This window comes from Schistocerca americana, chromosome 1 (genome assembly GCF_021461395.2).
Source record: "Schistocerca americana isolate TAMUIC-IGC-003095 chromosome 1, iqSchAmer2.1, whole genome shotgun sequence".
NCBI lineage: Eukaryota > Metazoa > Arthropoda > Insecta > Orthoptera > Acrididae > Schistocerca > Schistocerca americana.
This window is the reverse complement of record NC_060119.1, coordinates 282,059,631-282,085,788: the sequence shown is the minus strand read 5'-3', so window position 1 is coordinate 282,085,788 and position 26,158 is coordinate 282,059,631. Positions and strand designations below refer to the sequence as shown.

Sequence of the window (26,158 nt, the reverse complement as noted above, 5' to 3'; positions counted from 1 at the left end):
CCCATTTTCTTTAACTCACGATTGTCAGTTCAACTTCTATCCATAATTTCGCTGTTGGAAGCATTTAGTAAAAGGTCTTACTACAAGCCTTAGGACAGTTAACAAAATATACCTGACAAATATGGTATGCCTAAGTATTGATTTATTTCAACATCAACTTTTAGAACGCAATGGCAGCTTGGAAATAGACAATGATGAGTCAAAACATTATAAGCTCATACTTAAAAGCATGTTGGTCCACATCTGGAGCGCAATTCAGCATTGATTCTGTGTTACAAGGATTAGACAGGTACTTCTGATGTATCCAGAGGTTTGTGGCACCATATGCCGATGCACAGGTTACACACTTCTTGTAAATTACGGACATTTCGCTTTTGGCCTTGGAGTTGGCACCCGACAGCATCCCAGCTGGATTTCAGCGTATTCAGATAAGCTGAACTTGATGTTCAAGACCGCTGCAGCACGATTCAGGCCTTGCGACAATGACGTCTTCCTTCTGGAAGATGCCACCGCGGTAGGGGAAGACATTAAGCGTAACGGGTCACGGGTGGTCCCCGATAATGTTCTCGTAGTCCACAACTGCAATGGTGCCTACGATTAATACCCCAGATCCTATTGAAGCCCTGGTGAATTTCCTCCATACAATACCGCTCTCACCGGCCTGCGTCCGTGGCCCATTGAATGTTTCGTGGCGCCGTTTGTTAGGATGACTGCGTATCCGTACACAGCCACCGACCTGGTTTAACAATAAACTGGATTCATTCGACCAGACGACGCGATTCCATTAATCCGCGGTCCAATAGATGATCCCGTGCCACAGCATAACTGACGATGTTGTCGGGAGAACATGGGAAGGCCGGCCGGTGTAGCAGAGAGGTTCTAGGCGCTTCAGTCAGGAACTGCGCTGCTGCTACAGTCGTAGTTTCGAATCCTGCCTCGGGCATGGATGTATGTGATGTCCTTAGGTTAGTTAGATTTAAGTAGTTCTAAGTTCTAGGGGACTCATGACCTCAGATATTAAGTCCCATAGTGCTTAGAGCCATTTTTTGAACATGGGAAGGTTCTTTGCTGCTGAACACAGTGTTCGACACTGTGCGCTGAACTGTGTGCTTCAAAACAGTTGTGGCTGTTCCAGCACCGTTTTGTGTCATCATATCTGCCACAGATCGCCGCCTATCCTGCTTTAGAGGGCGTGAAGCCTCCAATCCATATGTTCTGTGATGAGATACGGACATCCAACTTCTTCGCACCTACTAGTGGTTTCAGCATTCTTAACCACTTTCCATAGACGGTCACGACAGTAGGACGCGAAATCCAGTAAGCTTCACCGTTTACGAGGTGCTCGCTCACAGGCACGGGGCCACAACAATCTGGCTTTCGTCAGAGTCGTTGAAGTCAGTAGATTCGAGCATTTGTGCCTCTTATTGTCGCTAGAATGATTTCCAATTCGTCTCTGCTCCGCTCATATACTCTTACCTCGTCACGTGGCCTCAGCGCCTAAATGCAGCATATAACATCGCGGTGGGCAGTGCTCATAATGTTGTGGCTCATCAGTGTGTTGTTTTATTAGTCGTCATGGTCGTCGTCGTCAGAAAAACTTCTGTATCCTGACAACAAGCAACTTTGTCAGCAGGCCGAACTATCATTACATCGTCAGTTTCGTCTTGGAGATATAGATCAGAAAATCTCGCTACCGTTCGGTAACAAATTCGATACTCTGATGCTTTACGAATTTTTAATCCTTGTTTCTTTACGGTCTTCAATGGAGTAAGCATGGTGTCTGCAGCAGTCTGTCCTCGATTTGTCTTTTTTTATGATTTCTCAAGCGTTTTACCTGAAATATTCTGCAGCAGTTTATCCTCGATTTGTCTTTTTTTAATTCTCATGCGTTTTATCCGAAAAAAATTGAAAAAAAAACTACCAACCGAACCTGCTGGTGTAGGCTGACACGTCTGACAAGCATTCCAAACATTTTTGGGGGCAACCCAGCTGGACAAACATACCTTAATCCTAATTTCAATTGTCATACAAAATTACATTGAAAAATTTCTATAAAGTAACAGGAAATATTTGGGCTAGACTTGATTGAATAATGGATAAATGACAGTTGATTATACCGATAGAAGAACAGCAAAAAACCCAAGAACACCAAACTAGTTCAGGAGACTTTCGTGCTTGCACTGGGAACTAGAAACTACGCGCACCCCACTCAGACAGTTGTCATCGTACTCAAGGTTGGGTGTACACCACTAGGCGGCAACAGCAGCAGCTGAGAACTGAGACAACCAACCCGTGAGACAACTTTGCCCAGTCCCTCCTAACGTGAGTCGCGATGCACCAAGTGTGTCTGTCATTTTGCCACTAGTATTGTGCACGCCAGAACTCTGTACCTGTAGATGGGGGAGGCGTTATCGTCCTTGAACCAGATGACGAGTGCCACTTGATCGTCGGCGTCGGGCGGCTCCAGCGAGCAGGGCAGGCGCGCCACCTCGGCCAGCACCACCGTCGCCTCCTCCACTGGCACTGCAACACAGCAAACACACACACCTCAGCAAAGCATACCTCCTGTTCATCTTTCCTTAGCCGTAGTAGCTGTGTAACTTACAAGGAGATTTGGAGAATGCGGTGTTACTAGAGGATTCTCTGTTGGATGTAAACACCGTGTACTGACACGTGACGAAGTAGCCTCCCGATTCTTAACACGACGTATAGTTCATAAAGGCCTTCACAGTAGCCCTCCGGATCGTCTACTGCAAATCTAAACATGGTTCATGCCCAGAAATTTGTTTCCCATTGCTGTGGTTGTAAACTGCATGTATCAAACACTGTCCACCCACATTTATGTAACCACCTGTCTGAAGCCTGAATAACCACGTTTTGCAGTGTAGACCGCAGCGATACGTCCAGGAAGAGAGTCAGTGAGGCTCTGGAAGATACCAACATTGTGGAACCACGCCGACTCGTGCCGTGGCCTGCTCCTCTACGTTTGTACGTTGAGGATCCATGACGCGAACACGCCTATCGAGGTGATTCCACAGATTTTCGATTGGTTTTAAATCCGGGGTGTATTGTGACCACAGGAGTAAGGTAAACTCATACTGGTGCTCTTCAACAAAGCACGTGTATTGAGAGCTGTGTGACTCGTTGCATTGTGCTGCTGGTAGATGCCATCGTGTCCAGAAAAAAAGAACTGGATGTGGAGGAGGATATGGTCCCCATTGGGCCTTCCACATCGAGGCGATAACCCAGGGAAAGGCAGGAAAGCATTCTCGAGACCTTAATGCTCCCTGCTTGAGCCTGTACCTTACCGGTGATCTAACGGCCATCTGTGAAACTGAGCACAAAATGTAATTCATATGAAAAGACCTCCTGCTGCCAATCAGTGGGCATCCACTTGCGATATTGGCGTGCAAATTCCAGCCCTCATCGCCAATGAACAGCAGTCGCCACGGATGTGTGACCCAGGCACCTGCTGCAGCAAAGATCGCAGAACGGTCGTGGAGGAGACATTCTTGGTCGTCCCTTGTTTAATCTGGGCGGTCAGTTTCCCAGTTGACCAACACTTGCACTTCTGTTTGCCCATACACCTCTCTGCAGCTATCGTTCGTATCTGTCATCTATGACCTATGGTGCAGCACAGGTGCCTCGCTGCCGATTTTGGATGGCGTCATTTTCCTATTTACAGTATGCCTTAACCACGCCGGCACGAGAGTAGATTACGAACTAAGCTGTTTCGGAAATCCTTCCGCCCTTGACCCGAAACATAATTTGAAGCCATTCTGGGCCTCATTTTTTCGTATTACGGCAATGACTACACGGCTTCCCACATCCCCTCAAACATGCTTTACATACCTTCCACTTCTAGTGCCAACACCTGCCATGTGTGAATGGTTATTGCACGTTGATGTCGAACTTAAGCGGTGGTCACATTAACATGACTGGAGCATATTGTACCCAGACGAAGACGACAAAGGCTAAATGGAAACGGCCCATTCGTCCAGCAGATAGTTATTAACAACATGTACAGAAACCAGATGGCAGTTATAAGAGTCGAAGGACATGAAAGGGAAGCAGTGGTTGGGAAGGGAGTAAGACAGGGTTGTAGCCTCTCCCCGGTGTTATTCAACCTGTATATTGAGCAAGCAGTAAAGGAAACAAAAGAAAAATTCGGAGTAGGTATTAAAATCCATGGAGAAGAAATAAAAACTTTGAGGTTCGCCGATGACACTGTAATTCTGTCAGAGACAGCAAAGGACTTGGAAGAGCAGTTGAACGGAATGGACAGTGTCTTGAAGGGAGGAACATCAACAAAAGCAAAACGAGGATAATGGAATGTAGTTGAATTAAGTCGGGTGATGTTGAGGGTATTAGATTAGGAAATGAGACACTTAAAATAGTAAAGGAGTTTTGCTAATTGGGGAGCAAAATAACTGATGATGGTCGAAGTAGAGAGGATATAAAATGTAGACTGGCAATGGCAAGGAAAGCGTTTCTGAAGAAGAGAAATTTGTTAACTTCGAGTATAGATTTAAGTGTCAGGAAGTCATTTCTGAAAGTATTTGTATGGAGTGTAGCCATGTATGGAAGTGAAACATGGACGGTAAATAGTTTGGACAAGAAGAGAATAGAAGCTTTCGAAATGTGGTGCTACAGAAGAATGCTGAAGATTAGATGGGTAGATCACATAATTAATGAGGAAGTATTGAATAGGATTGGGGAGAAGAGAAGCTTGTGGCACAACTTGACCAGTAGAAGGGATCGGTTGGTAGGACATGTTCTGAGGCGTCAAGGGATCACCAATTTAGTATTGGAGGGCAGTGTGGAGGGTAAAAATCGTAGGGGGAGACCAAGAGATGAATACACTAAGCAGATTCAGAAGGATGTAGGTTGCAGTAGGTACTGGGAGATGAAGAAGCTTGCACAGGATAGAGTAGCATGGAGAGCTACATCAAACCAGTCTCAGGACTGAAGACCACAACAACAACAACAATACATTTAGTAATGCGAGTTCTGTGGTGCTTGTTGGTAGTGACGTTGGACAAGTTGTTAGGTAAGCAGTAGCTGAGTGGTGATCCCCCAACGGGGATCTAACCATCACTGGCCAGGTCTGTGTATAGTTGTTTGACTTTGATTGCGATAGTAAGTACTGTGCTAAATATCTTTATCTCTGTAGGTGGTCAGTCATCATTATGAAAGAAGGACTAGGAGCGCGTAAAGATAGCGTGAATAGGAAGGTGGGTGAGCATCCAGCTGCAGTGAGGGCCTCTCAGGGAACGTCTTTTGGTGGTGTTTCCAGCGACCCTGAGCAGCCTTAGTAGATATAGTGGCCGAATGCGATTTGGAATGCTGTAAGTAAATCTTGAAGAAGGAGTACATCAACGACATACTTTGTAAGATGAATACTGGCCCATCTGCAGAACGCTAATTGTCTTCTGGATTCCACATGCTGCGTGCCTCCGATGACTTGAACCTACAAAGTAAGCCACAGTGAAACACAAAAAAAAGGAAGAAAAATCGTCTAGGAATATCCATACCTACGTTCTGTAATGAGACCATAGTTTCTGAAACCTAGATGTCGCCTGACATTTTTGTTAACTGCTGAATGACTAGAGCTATTGTATATCTCATCAAATGTAGTATGGCCTCAACCCCATTTTTATGTAGAAATTTTATTACAAAACGCACATGCAAGAAAAGGAACTGCATAGAAGCCTATTGCATTCATTGGCACATCGTATGAAACCTTGTGGTGCTATAGGCAAAAAGCATAACGGCTGCGGTAAGGACGCTAAACCGCACGGCAGAGCAACGTCACAGTAGCATCGATAGTGGCCGTTGACACCAAAACGGTTTGGTGTGAGAGTGTTCAAATAATATTGGGGCAGTTAGCGGATTTAGACATTATACTAAGGGCATAAGGTGGAAGCGAGTACTGAATTAGAAAATTACGGAGCTTTTTCAAAGAGAAGTGCCGTTTAAAATAATGTGGCGCAATCAATGGTAAAAGTGTATGACGATAGTCTACAATCAAAGCAATTGGAAAAAGTGCTAACTCAGAAGAAATCATTGCAGGTCTGTTATTTCCATACGAAATAACTTCGAGAAAAGGTCAAAATACTAAGCAAAATCAACAATATTTTGTACGTTACTCAGAGCAGATTTTAGGCATGTGTAGCAGATTCTTTCAAAAAAGTTGCATAACAGTCATTAGGCATTATATGAACAGGATATTTATAAATTCATTACAGAAACAAACGTCTAACATTAACAATTACAACTTCATGAATAGCTTAGTCACGTGACGTTAATAAAGTATCAGAACCGACGTATTTTGACATTGTGCGTTAACAGAAATGCCTCAGTTCTCATCACAGCTTTTCTGATGTTTTAATAATGTTAAAACGAACTGTAGTCCGATATTACGACTTGCCGGACACATTTATGAAAGCTTTTCCTCACAAAACCTATCATGCCACTGTCAATGAGGGATAGTTCTGTCTTGCAATCGATGTAAATGAATCAAAAAACAGAAAGCAAGTTAGAAAGTTAAAACAACGCAGATAGTTCATAAAGTAAGGACTCGGAAAAAGATTAATGCGAAAACGCAGGGATAATTTAATGTAATACCTGTTGCGCCACAAGTGTCTGTTATGTTTCGTCGTAACACACCATTATTAATTATAAATGTACACTTATCATCTAAAGATCAAGTGGTGACAATAGATTGAACTGAAAAACAGTATAATTCAGCAGAATTGTGACGGAACCGCCCTTCACCTGCATTTGTGTCCCAAACTTCAGGAGGAATGTAACTTTTTCATGTGTTACAGCCAAGTAACGTAGCTCGATGGAACTTTTGCTATACAGAAAAAGAAATGCTACATAATCGCACAGAACGTAACTCAAAGAAATACACGTTACGAAGATCTAGAAAAGGCACTTTCACTCAAAGACAAACATTACACTGACGTCAACGCGCTTCCATGATGTGCCCCTTCACATAACAAGCAAGGCAGGGTAACAACCAGGCCAATCCATTCCTACAACTACTACTCGTTTGCTGTTCGTTGTGGACGCACGTGGGGAAGATGTACGGTGTGATAATAACGCTGACCACAGAGGTTACCGTGTTCAAAGATTTGGGGGCCATTACGGCCATGCAGCGTTATGCCTGCATACATCACAACACCTGGATCAACAAAATGATTATGTTCGACAATGAGGGTTCGTCCAAAATTGTCCAGCCTGTTTTGATGGTCCTTGTGTTATGGTGTGGGGTGAAACAACTTTGTACTGGCGTACTGACTTGCAAATCTTTGACCAAGATACAGTCACAGGCCAACAATTTTGTGACACTGTACTCCTTCCCCGTGTCGTCTTGGATGAGAAACGGGCGGCCACATAGAACAAGCCAGGTGGAACAGCTCTTGGAACAAAGTGATACTCGACGAGTGGACCGACCTGCCCATTGCGCTGACTTCAATACCATCGAGCACAGGTGCGTGGAGGAAACATGTTGCAGCGCGTCCACATGCACTAACGACCATCCAGCAGTTGAAAGCGGCGCTGGTGGATGAATGGAACAGCCTGCCACAAGAATTCTTAATAACCTTGGGGCTAGCGTGGGAGCACTTTGCAGAGCATGTGCTGCCATCCGTGTTTATCACACATCCTGTAAAGAACCATGTTGCACTGGTTGTAACGTACAACGGACGATCAATGAATCGCTGTGGCTTCAGTGTAATTACCGTGCTTGAAAAAAAGTGTCATTCGTGTTGCACTCAATACGAATTTCATTCATCTATCTTGTATATGACACTCTAGCAATTCCTTGTACACTTGACAGCAAAAAAAGTGGGTCACTGCCGAATACAGCCAACATAACATAGCTGTGTTGCAGGTCCTTTAAATACCAAAACCTCGTGGGGTACAGTCGTTTGACTACACACAATGGATACCACAAGAGACTACTAGAGACCAAAGGTCTTTATGGGAGCCAGTCTAAGCGTCAACTAATATCGTCATACAAAACATATTAGAAAACATTTTCTTAGCGATGAGACACCCAATAACACTCATAACCTAACCTTAACTACAGCAAGTGACACTCCAAAGATTCTGAGAAAACGGATTATTTTACATATATCATACAGTAATCCTTAGTCAAAATTAAATACTTGAGATAATGTATGGAGTTACAAAGTTGTACGGAAATTGGAAAAAGGTTTTTTACTCTCAAAAAGGTTTTCCATCCACATGCTGAAAGTCGCTCAACGGCGAGTCGCTCTAGAAACTGGATAATGGACGAACCAGTAAAAAAACGCGATTAATGGCAACAAGCACTCTATGGAAATCTGAACATTAACAGCGAATCACAAGTAATATCATTGTTCCCGTAACACATCAACAGCTACGTGTACACAAATTGGAACTTTAAATGGCATGGCCAATGTCGTCGTTCTGGACTTGGATTCAAACCCAGCACCTATAGCCATTGCTAACTAAGCTAAGCTTTGTTTGTGCCATTTTGAAACCCTATCACTAGGCACAGAAGTATAGACGTTAGCACCAGTATCAGTTATCAACTCAGATCGTGAAAATAAATGACGAAAATGTTTGTACTGAACTGGGAATTCTGTCATAACGGTTACCTTCCTCAGAACTACCCCCAACGAAGTTTAATATGGTGTTATTCACAAGGAACAAGGTATGCTCATGTTTAAAATAGAAATGCCATCATGTAAAGCTTCTGACAGGGATGTGAAGCCAGCACCTAATCGAATTGTTAACGAAGTACGTAAAATCAGAAGTTAAATATCAAATGTTATCACCAATAGCGAGATGTTGGAACCTTAAATGACGGTAGAATTGTTTTTGTATGATTAGTATTCGAACCCAGCATCTATCACCGTCGTTTTCTAGCGAGGAACAAACGATAAATAGCTACTGTTGGTTCACCAGTAGCGAGATGTGCACATGTTTAGCTAAACATCAGGCGACGAAAAGTTCTGTGCTGCTTGCAATTCAAACCCCACACACGTGGTCAAGAAGACACTTTAACTATCAAATTCTTTTCCACTAATAGCTAGGAGTGGCATGTTTTTACTTTCAAAAATGTGATGGAAAATACTCTGCTGGCTAGAAGTTGAATCCACAACATATCGTCATTGGTGATCACAACGAACACAACGTGAAACCCAAATCCGTTTTCGCCAGCAGGATGGAGAGGAATGTTTGAACTTGAAAAGATGCAAGGAAACGTTTGATCTTGTAATGTTGTGATAAAAAACTCTTCATGTGGCTGTGAGTTGAAATGAACACGTTACAAAACGAACACGTTACAGCTGACAACGCATGAAGAGACGTTGAAAATGCACTTCTTTTCACTAGTAGTTCGGAGTGCACATGCTAGGGCTTGAAATGAAATAATGAATATTTTGTGCTGATCTTGATCCGAAACCAGATAGGTGCCTTTCGAGGAGGCATAGTGTTGTAACAACGACTGGAACAGTCGCAGGGTTGAAGTGACGGAAAACGCTGCGGGACCCGCGAACAACAACACAATGGAGAGGACGAACACGACAAACGAAAGACCTAACGACTACAACAAGAACGAGACAACAGAGTCAAGAAAAACTGACTAGACAACCACATCCACTCGTAAACAAAACACGGAAGTAAATACGCTGTCTATGGCGAGGCGATATGTCCAGAGACGTACGCAATGTTAGACTGGCTGACTGAGCTTTTTTTTTTCCTTTATGATTTTCAATTCCCCCTCCCCCCCCCCCCCCCCCCCCGAAGGGGGCGGGCTGGCAGCAACTTAGTACGCTGCTCTACGGCCTTCAGACTTTTTCTTAAAAAAAAACAGAAGAAGAAAAGAAACAAGAAAAACAGGCGATAAAACGGTGACTTAAAGTATAAATTGGCGGAAAAATTCGGAAAGTTAAAACAGAAAGCAAAAGGGGTTGGCAATGTTCAAAAAAGACACAGGAATCAGACAAGTAACACAGTACACACACAATTAAAAAAAAAAAAACATGGCGACAGACTGGTTTCTGATCGCACACCCAGCGGCAGTATGACGGCCGTTCGCAACACTTCCCAAAAAACACAACACGGAACACTCACTGTAAAACACTGCACGGAAATGGCGGCACAAAGATGACACTCCTGAGCCAAAGGCAGATGGGGGTGGGGACCGGGAGGAGGGGGAAGAACAAGGAGGGAGGAAGGAAAAAGAGGGGGACCAAGGAGGGTGAGCACTCATAAAGGGGGGAGAGGGGCAGGGCAGACGCGAGAGGGAATGAGCTGACTGAGCGAGAGGCAGGGGCTCAAGTACTCTATCGAGGACGCCGCTATTGGCCGCTGCAAGCACATGTTCCACTGTGGCGCCCAAACACTAAATGCGGGCCAGAAGGCGCGTGCTGCCACACCTTATGGCGCGATGGTGCAGAGACCTCTAGGAGTCTTCGACATCCATAACGTCTGGTGGGGATTCAGATTCCACAGTGCGCGGTACCAGATCCCTTCCCCTGAAACTTGCGCCTAGGGGCAGAAAAGCCCCAGATGGTGCCGAGGCGGGCAGCAGTGGGAAGAAGAGCCGGGCTCATCAATCACTATTGGCGGGGATGAGAGGATGCCCGAGGTACCCATGACAGCCAATCCAGAGCAAAGGGTGGGGGAAGGAATCTCTGATCCACCCGGAGGTGAAGAGGGCCGGCGACAGGCCGTCGGGGTGATGGCAACCAGGAACAGGGATGGTGATTCGAGGACCAAATGTCTGTACGTGATGGAGGTAGGTAAGGAGGCGGCGGCGTGAGTCCTGTGGTGGTACGCAGATGGAGCTGATTATGATAGCGGCGCTCCAACCCTTTCGACGTTCCCACTGACGTCACACGCCACCCGTGGGCAGCGACGACCGTGGCGGGTGTCCTACCCACCTTGCGCCCATACTCGTGGGCCCACACAGCCCTGCCGGGGGCATACCACTGTGAAGGCTGGGAGTGGGGGCGGTAGGAGGAGGGCGTCTGCAAATGGTGCAGGGTCCGCGGCTGTCGCCCATGAAGGAGCTCTGCCAGGCTGTGTCTGTTAGTTGGAGTAGTGCAATAGGTGATCAAAAACAGGGTGAGGGACGACGTGGTCGGAGATGTGTCGACCGCCTTAGTCAGTTGTTGTTTAAAAGTGCAGACAAGCCTCTCCACTGCACTATTGCACGAAGGGTGGCCTGACAGATGTCGTGGAAGGAGGACACCGTGAATTGAGGTTCATTATCAGTGACCAAAGTGTGTGGCAGACCCTCGACGGCGAGAACCTGGGTCAGGGTTGTGAGTGTAGCCTCCGTCGTGGTGGATGCCATTCGGACCACATATTTGGAGTAGGGATCAACGATGAGTAACCACATGGACCCCAAAAACAGGCCCGCAAAATCGATGTGGATGCGATCCCAGGGCCGGCGAGGCACAGGCCAGGGTGCAAATGACTGAGGGGGATTTGCCTGGTGACGCACACAGAGAGTGCACCCACGGACCAGGCGCTCAATATTGCCATCGATGCTGGGCCAATACACATGCCGGCGAACCAAGACTCTCATACGGGACATACCCCAGTGTCCATGGTGTAACAAACCGAGCACCCGAAGTCAAAAATCCGGAGGGATGACCACCTGGGCATCCGACTCCGTGGCCAACATAAGGACATCATCGACCACGGAGAGCCAGTGGGACAGGTGGCGCCAGGAGCTGAAATCAGACTGCATTGGACGAGTAATGTAGGACGGCCACCCATGGATCACGTGGTTGAGAACCTGCCATATGACAGGGTCGCGGTGAGCAGCCGCAGCAATGTGAGCAGCCCTAAGGGGCAGACTGTCCAGCTCATCCCGGCGGGCAGAATCGATGTGAAAGCAGAGGACCTCCTGTTGGTTAAAGGCAGGATCGTGGCCTGCTGGGAGACGTGACAAAGCGTCCACATTAGCATTGTGGGCGGTGGGCTTATACCGGATGGTGTAAGCGTAATTACGTAAAAACGATACCCAGCTCTGCAGACGTTGAGCTGTCTGCTCTGTAAGGTGAGAGTGGGGCCGTAAAAGTGTAACCAACGGTTTATAGTTCGTCAGGAGGGTGAACTTTGCCCCAAAGAGATAGGTGTGAAATTTTTGGACAGCGAACACGATCGCCAGAGCCTCCTTTTCAATCTGGGAGCAGTTCCATTGTGCTGAGGTCATCATCTTAGAGGCATAAGCGATGGGCTGTTCGGAGCCATCGGTATCCCAGTGCCCAAGGACGGCCCCAATGACGTGTGCCGACGCATCAGCTGCCACAACCAAGGGGCGGTCTGGAGAAAAGGGAGTAAGGCAAGGGGCGGACTTCAGCATTGCCTTTAAATGGAGAAAAGCCTGGTAACAGGCAGGAGTCCAATCAAAAGGTACCACTATACGACGCAAGTGATTGAGGAGTTGAGCAACGGAGGCAGCCTGGGGCAAGAACCTTAAGTAATAAGTAATCCTGCCCAAAAACACCTGGAATTCAGACAAGTCTTTGGGATGAGGAAGGGCCTCAATGGCCGCGACATTACGACCCGAAGGACGAATGACGTTTTTGCTCAGCCAGTGGCCTAAGTATTCCACCCCCGGTTGAAAAAACAAAAAAACACTGTCCAGCCGACAGTGTAAACCAGCAGACTGCAGAGCGTGAATTAAGGCGCTGAGGTTTTGCAAATGTTCCTGGCAGGAACGCCCGGTAACTACGATGTCATCCAGATAATTCACACAGGTAGGGATAGGCTGTTTGAGCTGCTCCAGGAATCGCTGAAAAATGGCCGGCGCCGAAGAGACAGCAAAGGGAAGGCGCTTGTACTTATACAATCCGAAAGGCGTGTTGATAACCATGATGTTCTAAGATTCGGCATCCAAGGGCAACTGGTGGTATGCTTCAGCCACGTCTATCTTGGAAAAGTACTCTCCCCCGGCAAGCTTGGCAAGATGGTATTTCTGTCAGGCAAAATGGGGTAAGTGTCAACAAGGGACTGAACATTGACTGTAGCCCTGAAGTGCCCACACAGCCGAAGGGATCTATACGACCACCAGTGGTGTCGACCATGCACTGTAAGTTACGCCAGCGGCCTGGAGCCGATCAAGTTCCTTCTTGACCACTGGCCATTAGGCCACTGGAAGGGGTCGGGCCCAGAAAAAGCGAGGCTGTGCATCCGGCAGTAGGGTGATGTGCGCCTGAAAGCCGGAAGCACATCCGAGATCCGGTGCAAACAACGACGCAAAAGCGGAGCACAGATCTTCCAAGTCCTGAAAGGGAACAGCTATCACGTTTGACTCACTAAATTTTATTTCGTGATCACCGTCTTTGAAAACGTGTTCCGCTACAGCTGATTTGTCAATTTGTCCCAATCTACAGTTCCTTTTGTGTTCCGTTAGGCGGGTATTAACACTCCTTTTTGTTGTTCCAATATAAACCATGCCAGAGATACACGGAATTTTATACACACCTGGGGTAGCTAGGACCTCACATTATTATACCCGTACGAAAATAATTTTAACAAAAAAGAAGACGAATTAAAACTAGACAAGATATAGCGGTCGACTTTGTACCAGCGAAGTGACAATCTATTACCTGTAATTGAGAGAGATGGCACTAGCCAGAGATAGTTTTAGAGCCGACAGCACGTGCTGAGTGATGGCGCCATCTAAGCGCTCTATATAAGTGGGACCTCCAGCGCCTAGCAGCCAGTGGACGACTTACCTCAGAAGATGTTGCCCGCAGTAGGCAACGAAACGTCAGGAAGGAGAAGAAGTTTTATATATGGACCACGGAAATTCCGCCCGGAAGTTTTAATTAATGAAGACGCCGGACGCGAAAGCTTACACGTTATGATTTTAAGGACTCTAATATTTTATCCAGAATCCTTCATTATTTTGTACTTCTGTCATGCGCCTGGCATAGAATGAATAAGCCGTCGGAAGTAACAGCCTGAAGAAGCAACTTCCTCCCAGGCTTCCAGGACGCAGGCCCAAAGAGCGTCCGCAAGAGTTGGTTGGTTTCCTGGCCAGTTCTCTGTTAATGTTCTGGCGACATCAGGCCAAATGTTTTCCATGGGGTACATGTCAGCCGCCCGTGGCGACCAGTCCATGACGTTGACGCCATTCGTGGAGAGCCGCTGCTGAACAAATGCTGACTTGTGAATGGGAGAATGGTCCTCTTACAATTTTTTACGTCCCCTTCTGCGTACAGCAATCGCACTGACGAAGCATCAAATTTTCCAATATGTGGGCATACTGCACGCTGTCCAGAGTTCCTTCTATCCTGTGAAGAATTCCCGCCCCTCTTGCAGAAATACAACCCCAGCAGTTAACAGATAGCCGGCCATATTCGCGTCGATGGCGAGTCACTTGCGGCCTGTAAACGATTCGTGGACCGTCGTTACTGGTGGAAAACACCTTCTCCTTAGTGAAAATGACGTTGTCCCACGACGCCCTCAGATGGAGCTCCACAAATGCTTGCCGGTATAAAACGTTGTCTTCGCTGAGCTCTTGTTTCACGGCGGATCGTCGTGCATGCAGTCCAGCGTCCCTCAGCCTTCGGCGAATCGTATCACTGGAGCCGGGGAAGCTGGTCTCCCGCCGCAACTGCTTCGCTTTCAGAAAGGGATTTTCTCTGCTCCTAGACACTAGGTCCCTGTCTTCCTGCTGTGAGCTCATCTCTTCCTACCTGAGCCAGGAGACCTGTTGGTGGTGCCCCTTTTCTACAGATCCTCCACCATCTCGTTACAGTGGTATGTGGTACGCCATACTGTCTGCCAGCATCTCTGATGGAACATCCTCCTTCTTCAAGGAGAGCGAAGACTCTATCTCGAATAGACCTCTCCCAGTGAGCCATTACGGCAGACAACCTGATGTGTATTTCTGCTTGCCGCTCTTATACTGATGCGAGGAGAGGAGGTAAACATATTTACGTCAAACGGAGCGGCAGAGACAGAGGCATGCGGCGCAGCCGTGCTGGCTCGTCCCGGGCTGTTGGCCCACCAACCCCACCGCCAGCTCTCTCACTTCCCTCTCGCCTCTGCCAGCCTGGCTGGCCCGTAGCTTGCGAGCCGCGGCTAGTACAGGCCCGGGCCGCAAGGCCACGATCAACCCTTGAAGGATCAAAAGTTACACCTAACCTACCCAAGTCTGTAGTATAAACAGCTACAGCTATTATGCTATAAGATGTGCAGGCACACCTACAGTTGACGATTAATTCAAATATTTGACGAACAATACGTTCAAAAATACATTCATTTAATTCATAGCTATCACAAAATATTTTACCTAGCTAGCAATAGGATGACGCAGGGAACTATTCTTTCTTGTATGCGCTCTGCGTTAGATGTAGCCTCGAGAAAACATGTATTCAACCACGACAACTAAGCGGAATGTGAAAGTAAACAGGTCTGGCGGCAGCTTCTCCAAACAGTAGTATATGCTTAGTATATAATGCACGTTTTGTGCACTTATGTCATGTACTCAGTGTCTCTGAGACAATACGTGCTGCACGACGGAAACTACTTTCTGCTGAGGCACTTCATCTACATCTCAATGATACACGACTATTAGAGGAGATTGCTCTTTATGGCAGTCAATCCACTTGTAAATTAACGCCATGATATCGCACGTATTAGGCAACACGTTACTAGGGATGAGAAAGGCCTTAAGGTTTGCAACTGAACATGCTACTCCTAGCTACTACTGAATAAGAATTTGATTATTAACGTGTCTTCATAGCCATGTGTGCGGCGTTCGACTCTCAGTCAGCATAGACGTTTTCTAGTTAAACGTGCGCACGTCCCGCTAATGGTGGACCAACATTGGGCATTTCTCGTCTGTTCCTGGTTAGACAACGACTAGCAACGATTACCAGATTCACGTCATACAGCATTCCTTCTACCACAAGGTATAACAGGGCGGTGCATTGGCGGAGCTGTAATTTGTGACTCATAGGAAAACGTTTTCGACGTGGTTATGGCCGCACGATGGGAATTTATAGATTCTGAACGAGGAATGGTAATCGTTGCTAGGCGCATTGGACATTTCATTTCAGAAACCGTTAGGGAATTGAGTGTTTCGAGATGTACAGTGTCAAAGCAAGCCGAGCAAACATAATTTTAGGCATTATCCCTCACCATCGACAACGCAGCGCCCGACGGACTTAACAACCAGAGCAGCGGCGTTTGCGGAGAGTTGTTAATGTTAACACACAAACAACATTGAAATAGCCGCAGAAATCAATGTGGAATGTATGACAACTCTCTCCGTTAAGACAGTGTGGTGAAATGACGTCAATAGGCTATGGTAGCAGGTAATCGACACTAGGCTATGATAGCAGGCAACCGACGCGAGTGTCTTTGCTAACAACACGAGATAGCCTGCAACGCCTCTCATAGGCTTATGAGTGATTTGACCCTAGATTGCAAAACCACGGCGTGGTTAGAGGAGTCCTGATTTCATTTGGTAAGGGCTCATGGTAGGTAGGATTCGAGTGTGACGCAGATCCGACGAAGCCAAGGATCCAAATTGTTAACAAAACACTGTGCACGCTGACGGTTGCTACATAATGGTGTGGGGCTGTGTTTACATGGAATGGACTGGGTCCTCTGGTCCATCCGAACCGATCATTGACTGGAAATGGTTACACTATTGAGAGACCATTTGCAGCCATTTGCGATAAAATTTTTATGGATGTCGCTCGACCACAGCTGTTCGCGACTGGTTTGAAGAACATTCTGGCCGGTTCGAGCTAATGGTTCTCCCACCCAGGTTGTCCGACATGTATCCCCTCTACCATTTATAATGCATAAGTGAGAGGGCAGTTTGTACACAAAATCCTACACCGGCAACCCTTTCGCGATTATGGGCAGCTCTAGAGGCAGTACGACTCAATATTTCTGCAAGGGGTTTTCAACGACTTTTTGAGCACCTGCCACGTCGGGTTGCTGCGAAAAAAGGTCCGACACGACATTATAGGAGTCGCACGACTCAGTGCACAATGAGATCCGCCTGCCACTGATCTCTGGGGCCAAACCAATATGACGTAGCAAAACAATACAGCGGAAATGGCTGTTCGTTTTTATTATGGATCGCGTAGCGGCATTTTGCGATAGTATAAAGCCGTAAATTCACTGTGTGGAATGACAGAAGGTATTTACCTGCAGATGGACAGAAAAGTGATTAAATGAGTTGTTTTCGTGAAGATAGTAGAAAGCTTTATGAATAATCCTTCTATATTTGTTACTACATCTCGTAATTTTCAAGCTCCGTGTCGCGGCACAGTGAGTGAGGATCTCTTTACGTTTTCTCTGTGCACTCAAGTAATCTGCTATGAGGTTCTAATTCCCGTTTTAAGCGTGTCGTATATTTACCTACTGGTGACGATACTATGTAGAAAACTGTACATTAATTCATCGTAAGTTTTAGGACAGGGATAAATGGCGAATGGTATAGGCGGTCGTGTTAGTCGATGGGCTAGATTCCAGCCTCGGTCTCTCCTTCATTCATCTCCTTCCCCCACCCCCACCCCCCATCATCGCCTCACACCCCTTACTCCCCTTACGCCGGAATTTGCTTTGGGCCAGACGGCCGGCGTCGGCTGGCCTCTTTGGCGCCGTCCAGCGCCGGGCGACCCTTGTAATTAGCAGTGCCGCCCGCAGCGCCCAGACCACTCCCACCACGCACCCTAGTGCTGACGTCACAGGGCACCGCACGCGCAGCCTTCTGGGATTGCCCCTCATCACCAGGCATCACGTGGCCCCTGCCGTTTCTCGTTAGACAGCACTGACCTTTTACAGCTTACGCACGAGGCTGGCAGTGAGTGATCGATGGAGCGGTGGTGCTCGAATTCGGCCACCGCTACCCTCGACGTCGTCCATAACAGCTTGACCATAATATCTCGGAAGTAGGCAGATGCACAATACTTGTTTTGTTCTAGATCTCAACTTATTTAAAGTAACCATACAACCACCGTTTTCACCACAACTTTCTACTGTCGATTACCGGTTTGTGCTGCTGATAATCTTCAGGTCTAAGTCTACTACGAGGGTCACTCCAAAAGAAATGCACACTATTTTTTTTTTAAATTCATCTTTAATTCTACATGTTTGAAAGTTTTACAGTGTGTAGATACATCCTTTAGGAACAATATTTTCATTTCTCCACATAATTTCCATCCCTCTCAACCGCCTTATGCCATCTTGGAACCAGCGTCTGTATATCCGCCTGGTAAAATTCTGGACCAACCGGTTGGAGCCACTGTTTGGCAGCGTGCACAAGGGAGTCATCATCTTCAAACATTGTTCCACGAAGAGAGTCCTTCAGTTTCCCAAAGACATGATAGTCCCATGGAGCCAGTTCAGGACTGTAAGGTGGGTGTTTCGGTGTCGTCCATCCGAGTTTTGTGATCGCTTCCATGGTTTTTTGACTTACATGTGGCCGTGCATTGTCCACCTAGCACAAACCTTTTCTAACGTCAACATTTTCAGTGCTCTGCAAACACTTCCTTCCCCTATCCCCACGTAGCGTGACAATTCGTTCTCTGTGATGCGTCTGTCAGCAGTCACCAATTCGTTAACTCTCTGCATACTCTCTGGAGTGTGTGCAGTAAGAGGCCTGCCGCTATGAGGACGATCGTAAATATTGCCGTGCCCGGTTTCATCACGTAATTTGCTTGCCAACCGACTAACTGTACTGCGATCAACAGCAGCATCTCCATACACCTTTTTCAACCTCTTGTGGATATTTACCACTGCCTCGTTTTCACTGCACAGGAATTCTACGACAGCACGTTGCTTCTGACGAACGTCAAGTGTAGTAGGAATCTTGAAGACATGCTGTGATGGCGCCACTCACGGGAACAGGTTGAACTAAGTTTGAAAACAAGCGGGAAGGATGTATCTACACACTGTAAAACTTTCACACATGCAGAATGAAAACCGTATGTTTGCAAAATTAGTGTGCATATCTTTTGCAGTGACCCTCGCAATTACTGTTACAAGCTGCGAAAAGAGACAAATATCCTTCTTTCTTCTTGCCTCTTCTCCTCCTCCTCCATCCTCTTCTTCTTTTTCAGTGTGTATCAGGCAGAAAATGTGAACCGGCAAAGAAATAAAATATCAACTGCGGATCTACATTTTCTCAAAATAGGTTAGAAAACCCAAAAAAATTCTGGTCGTTTGTAAAGTGCACCAGTGGCGAGAAACAGTCAATACCGTCATTGCGCCATAGCGATGTTTTCCGTAATTCCCTCACAAAAGAAGACGAAGTAAATATTCCAGAATTCGAAACCAGAACACCTATTAGCATGAGTGACATAAAAGTAGATATCTTAGGTTTTGCGAAATAACTCAAATCACTTAAGAAAGGCTAGTCTCCCGGTCCGGATGGTATACCAGTTAGGTTCCTTTCAGAGTAATCAGACACAATAGCGCCTTTCTTAACAATCATATACAACTGCTCACTTGGCGAAAGGTCTGTTCCTAATGAGTGGAAAGTAGCACAGGTCACACCAATATTCAAGAAAGGAAATAGCTGTAACCCATTGAATTACAGACCCATATCACTGACCTCAATTTGCAGTAGGATTCTGGAGCATGTACTGTACTTGAACATTATGAACCACCTTGAAGAAAATGACTCATTGATACATAACCAACATGGATTCAGAAAATATCGTTCTTACACAACACAGCTAGCTCTTTATTCCCATGAAGTAATGAGTGCTGTCGATAAGATATCTCAGATCGATTCCATATTCCCAGATTTCCAGAAGGCTTTTGATACCGTTCCTCACAACTGACCATTAATCAAATGCATATGGAGTATCGTCTCAGTTGTGTGACTCGTTTCGTGATTTCCTACCAGAGAGATCAAAGCTCGTAGTGATAGACGGTAATGAAGTGATACCTGGCGTTTCGCAAGGTAGTGTCATAGGCCCTCTGCTGTTCATGATTTACATAAATGATGTAGGTGATAAGCTGAGCAGCCTCTTTACATTGTTTGCAGATGACGCTGTAATTTACCGTCTAGTAAAATCATCAGACGATCAATTCCAATTACGAAATGATCTAGAGAGAATTTCTGTATGGTGCGAAAAGTGGCAACTGGCACTAAACAAAGAAAAGTGCGAGGTGATCCACATGGATACTAACAGAAAACCGAAAAATTTTGGGTATATGATAAATCGCACCATTGCACAATATCAAATCAATTCGACTAAATACCTAGGAATTACAGTTACGAGTAACTTAAATTGGAATAACCACATAGATAATATTGTGGGGATCGCAGAACACTTAGAAGGTGCGACAAAGCCCTCTAAATAGACAGCCTACATTACACTTGTCCGTCTACTACTGGAATATTGCTGCTAGATGTGGGATCCTTACCAGGTCGGATTGTCGGAGGACATCGAAAAAGTGCAAAGAAGGGCAGCTCGTTCCGTGTTGTTGCGCAGTAGAGGTGAGAGTGTCACTGATATGATACGCGAGTTGGGGTGTTAGTAACAGAAACAAAGACGGCTTTCTTTCCGGCGAGATCTATTTACGAAATTTCAGTCACCAACTTTCGCTTCCGAATGCGAAAATATTCTGTTGACACCCACCCACGTAGGGAGAAATGATCATCATAATAAAATAAGAGAAATCTGAACTCGAACGGAAAGATTTAGGAGTTCCTTCTTCCACGCGACATTTTAGAGTGGAATGGTAGAGAAGTTGTATGAAAATGGTTCGATGAACCCTCAGCCAGGCACTTAAGTGTGAATTGCAGAGTAACCATGTAGATGAAGATGTAGATCTTTATTTACTTCCCGGTGATAATTCAAACTGTAGTTCAACCAGAGCCTTGCCTGCTCGTGTTGAAAGAGGTTGATCTCCGCTGTCCGTGGAAGTTACCTAGCAACTGGTGGAATTGCATACCACCAGTTTGCGCGATCTGTACGCGTGCTAGGTCTTATGGGGCTCACCGTACAGTCCCATTCTCTCGGTTCAGACTGCAGCGAGCTTGTGACAGGTGCATCTGCCACTGGTTGTGTACTGTGCAGACCTGGAGGTGGAAGATGAACTGTATTCTGTGGGGAAATTTGGTTTCCAATGACCACAATATAGCGGCACACAGATACTGGACGGAATAAGTAACTTGTGGCTGCTGACTCCATTTCATGCACCAACTGCCATCACCGAGGAATTAAAAATGGTGATGATAGGAATCGAAACTACAGTTACCCAGCCGTAACTGTAGATTCCTTTATTGCTCTGGATGTGGATGATTAGTGCTACAGCATGCGAAATATTATATCACTTTATTACTCGAATGAATAAAAATATTTACAGTATTTGATACAATGGTTTACCACATCAGTTGCTGACAGTTATAACTGTCACTGACTCTGAAAGCATCACTTGTTCCACTAATTATCAAACTCTTCTCTTGAAGTACACTGTTCAGCATTTACAAAAGTGTGGTACATTGATATTTGAGACTTTGATTAATACCCTGGTCCTATTCTGCAATACTGACTACTTCAGCTGAAGTCAGAAACCGGGCAGCCACTTTCTTGCTCAGCTCCACACTGGTCTCAGTGCGAGGGCTCTGCTGTCATTGCGGATTGCAATGGAGACATCGCAGATGTCTGCGGTGCCGATCCACATTGGCGACTGTGGTGCGGCGCTGATATCTTTGGGTGACACCACGGATGAGATTCTGAACATTCACTCTCAACTGTTTTGTGCTCAACAAAAAATGCATGGTGTTCTGATGAGACTAATCTTGGTTACTATTTTTTGTTACTAAGTCCATCAGCAGCTGTAACGGCAAGGTAGTAAGATCTAATTTATTACAGTTTCCCCCATTGTATTAAGTGTTTGGTGTGTCCTTTCTATTTCTTGACGGAGTTAATAGGGGCCTTTTGGAACAGCTTTGGACTGAGGCCTTGTTTGTGCTTTGAAAATTTATTAATTTCACCGTGTATTTTTCTATCGTCCATAGTTGTACTTTCGTCAAATCCAATTCCGTGTTTTCTGTGATTTAATCACTTTACAGATTTTACTACTTAATATTGATAGTTTAATAAATGTTATTAATTTCTATTCTGTATTTTTGTTAATGTTTTAAGATGCCAGAGCTCTGTTACTTCTGGGGTTTAAATACTCATGAAAGCGTCTGCGCTGTATGTTCCATTGTGCAAGTCTGTCATTGCTAGGTTTCAATAAGATGTTTTTTGAGTGATGTAGTATGGCAAGTTAGTTCGATGACATAGCGAGGGAGTCAGCTGAAGCGTTCGTTCAGTGCTGATGACTGTGGCCGGCTCCTGGTTGTACGACCTGAGTTCAACGTGCAGTAAAAATATTTTGTGTCTGATTGATATGATGTTCTCCTTGGGAATTTTTTAAAATTGTGAATCTTTTAGTACTCAATTAGTTTATTTCATGATGCTAGTGCAGTACTGGCATGTGCACATAAAATAATTTCCTTAAGGTGGAATGATTATTTTCGCGACCTGGCAACTTCCAGCTCTTGCCCATTACCTTTCACAACCCCTGATCGGTTCTCTAATACTGGTGGCATAAAGAAATTGTAGCATTGATTCACGAGGGATGTTACAGAGACAACTAAAATCCAAAGATTTGAATATTCAGTGGAAGTATATCTCGTAAATCAGTTATGATGTAAAATTTAGGATTATTTAAATGGCAATGAGTAGAGCGCTCTCAACATTAATTTTCTGTTCATCAACGAAACCCAAATGCAACACAACATCGTGGACCAGTTGGACGTAGTCTTAATTGACTTCTGGAAGGCGTCGGATTGATTTTACCAGTGCCACCCAATAAACAAAATGCGAGCGTACAGAGTATGAAACCAGCTGCGTGAGTGGACTGAACAGTTTCTAGCAACTAGAACTCAGCATGTCTGTCTTAACACTGAGATATATTTAGACGTAAAAGTATTTTCGGGCGTGCCCAAGGGAACAAGTATATCTCAGCATACGAAAAATGACCTGATGGATAACGTCAGAGGATGCTACTGTGTACGGAGAAATAGCGACGCTAGAAAATTGTAGCGAAAGGCATGAAGAGCTGTAGAGGATCGACGCTTGGTGCAGGGGTTGACAGTTCATCCTTAACATAATCAAACGTAGCAGACTGCTCACATATAGGCATAAAGACCTGCTATTGTGTGATTACAGGATTACTGAACAATTACTGAAAGCAGTGACATACACACAACGTCTAGGGGCATGCTTACGGAGCGATTTAAAATAGAACGACCGCATATAAGTGATCGTAGGTAAAGCAGATGCATAACAGAAGCTCAATGAAGAATTCACAGGAAACGCATTCCACTTACAAAGCTGGTTTTCTATAAAATCATTGGTCGTCCAGTACTTGAATATTGCTTGCCAGTACGGAATCTGTACAATAGAGGATAGACAGAGCCAACACAGAAGGTCATAAGTAGAGCAATGTGTTTCGTTATAGGTTTACTGTTTAAGTTCCGAGGTCGTACGATACTGGAAGAGTCAAGAAATATGTTGCATCCTAGGTATATCTCGCGAAAAGTCCGTGAAGGTAAACTAGAGAGATACGATCCGCAACGGAGGCTTATAAGGAATCGTTGTTCACACGAAATAGTAGCGAGTGGAACACGTAAAATGGGAAGCGTCATTTTTAAACAATGTGACCACCGCCAAAGTTCTGAAGGAAGCTTGCGGAGCGTAGATGTAGACGTTTAATAACAATTAACTATCATCACACAGTTAAGAAACATAATTTAATGATTCTTACTCTCAATGTGTGCAGTGCTCATTGATGTGTTACAAATATATATGATTAATAGATTCACATTTTCTTGTATGAGGGACAACCGCAGCCGTAAGAACACATCCTGAATAAAAACCGCTTGGCAGCTGTTGTAAACAATGTATTTAACGACCTGTTTCGTAGCTTAGAAGCCACATCACCTGAGGATGTGATTTCTAAGGTACGAAACCGGTCGTTAAATACTTTATTTCAAGAGCAGCTAAGGCGTTATTATTCATAGTGTTAATAGGAATTAAGCTCCGTAACCCGATCAGACTCTTCTTGTAGGTCGGCTATCGCTGGTTTTACATCTTGTCTGAAACGTGTGTGACAATGATGCTTTTTAGTGAGTTCTTTTATTCTGCTATTATTACAGGTGTGCCTGACTGCCTTCACAATGGGGAAGTCTACGAAGTGGATACGGTAAAATATATACCGGTTATACTGGAAGAATAACAGGAAACGTTTAGTAGCGGTTCTCGAATTCATGCATTTCCCTCAAAAACAAAAGAAATCTTTCTAAATTCATGATCGGAAGAGGCCATAAACATAAGTCACTAGTTCTTCCAACCATCTTTATTTGCATAATTATAGCTTGTTGTAACTTTGCCAGCTAGTTAAAATTGGTGTAGAGTTAAGTTTTTCATTTAATTAATATTTACAGATGTCTCAGAAACAATAATGGCTAGTTACAGGACCAAGCTAACGTGGCACTAAGGTTTGACGTAATTACGTTTCAAGGAAGATTATGACGCATGTTTCCTCTGTTTCTCATTTTAAATTGCGTTATACACCATATACCTTTAGATGAATTTCTATTGTATACTTTTGCTAGCTGTCTACACTCTAAACTAAAAGCAGATCTTCCACGTCATTTTCTATTCCCAGATGGGTGACCCTTTCTTCTCACAGTAAATACAGTCAAGCACTTCCTTTCTGTGTAGATAACGAGTATTACAATTTTCGTAGGGTATGGGACTTCATTACAGGACCACTTCACAGACCACCTAGCTAAGAAATTGAACAAAATTAAGGATGTGCACCACTGAATTGTTTGCTGTTCGTCGTTTACCAGCATTAATTAAACCATCTCAGCAAGTAAGTCCGTGTTAAAGTTATTTCAGCAAAAACTTTTGATGTTGTAACTATTGCTCTAATTCTAATAGTTGTTTCAAGGAATCCAAGAAGTTAGACGCTTTCCACTCTCACTACATTCTAACATGTGCTACTTCTATTGCAAATCGTTTTCCTAATTTGTTTCCTTTGTAGGCACCAATGTGCATATTGTTATTTTTTTCTTTTCACATTGTGTCATGTTTACTTATCTGTCACGTGCTCCAAATCAAGAAATCATTTTCGGCAGCAAACATTAGAAATAATGGTAGTTCGGTCAGTAATCTTAATTTTTTACATTGGCTTGTAGTTACTTAGCATCCGGCTGGAAGTACACCTGATAAAATTATTGTCTTGTACTGGAATGACGAATATGTGAACGGCTGAATCGGTATGGATGCTAATAACATCTATGGATGTTAATAGGTTTATATTACGACAAGCTTTCTTCGTGGATATAGTTGCGCAAACAATTATTCCTGTTCTGCCACCGACAGAATTTCGGATGTTTTTCAGAGATACTTTCTGAGTATTTTGCTGCCAGTGACCCTTCATATTCGATAGCTCGTTGTGGAACAAAAACGCAATAATTATTTATTCGGTTGGTTACCCCAAATTATTATTCGGTTGATGCTCTGAGAAAGCCTGTGGTATGCAATTACTAAAACTTACAATATACAGCCGCGCGGGATTAGCCGAGCGGTCTCAGGCGCTGCAGTCATGGACTGCGCGGCTTAGCAGTTAAGTCCCATAAGATAATGCTGTTTGACACTGTTAATGTACGACCAACACTGGCGGAATAACAAATCCGAGGCAGACGCGAGCAGTACTGAAAGAGAGCCTGCAGGCGAAGAGTAAAATGAGCATGAATGTTGTCAACAGCATGTACCGTGAGTAAATATCAAGGAACACCGCAAGTACCTTAACTTTGCACTGCTGTTCAATGCAGATACAACTACAAATTGGGAAACGAAGGATTCCTAATGCCAAAATGTTCAGTAAATATCAGTGAACATCCTCTAATTAGTTTTTTCTGTGGAGTTCGTGTCATACTGTATGTATGGTACACAACACTGCTGTAGTAACCACAGACAAATACAACTGCCATTTTACGTTCTCTGGATAACTGCAATGCTGCCATTACAAATGTCTCTTGAATTTATTGGAGCATTTTATTTATTTCGCGTATGGCTTACAGAATTATATA

The 26,158-nt window shown here is 44.9% G+C and overlaps 1 protein-coding gene across 1 annotated transcript in view; it reads right to left on the bottom strand.

Moving 5' to 3' along the window:
• Positions 1–26,158, bottom strand: part of LOC124625619 — a 753,924-nt gene that overhangs the window by 351,996 nt on the left and 375,770 nt on the right. Inside the window, exon 2 of the mRNA XM_047149187.1 lies at positions 2,391–2,523. Coding sequence (XP_047005143.1) covers positions 2,391–2,523 — 133 coding nt within the window. The remainder of the gene's footprint in view (positions 1–2,390; positions 2,524–26,158) is intronic.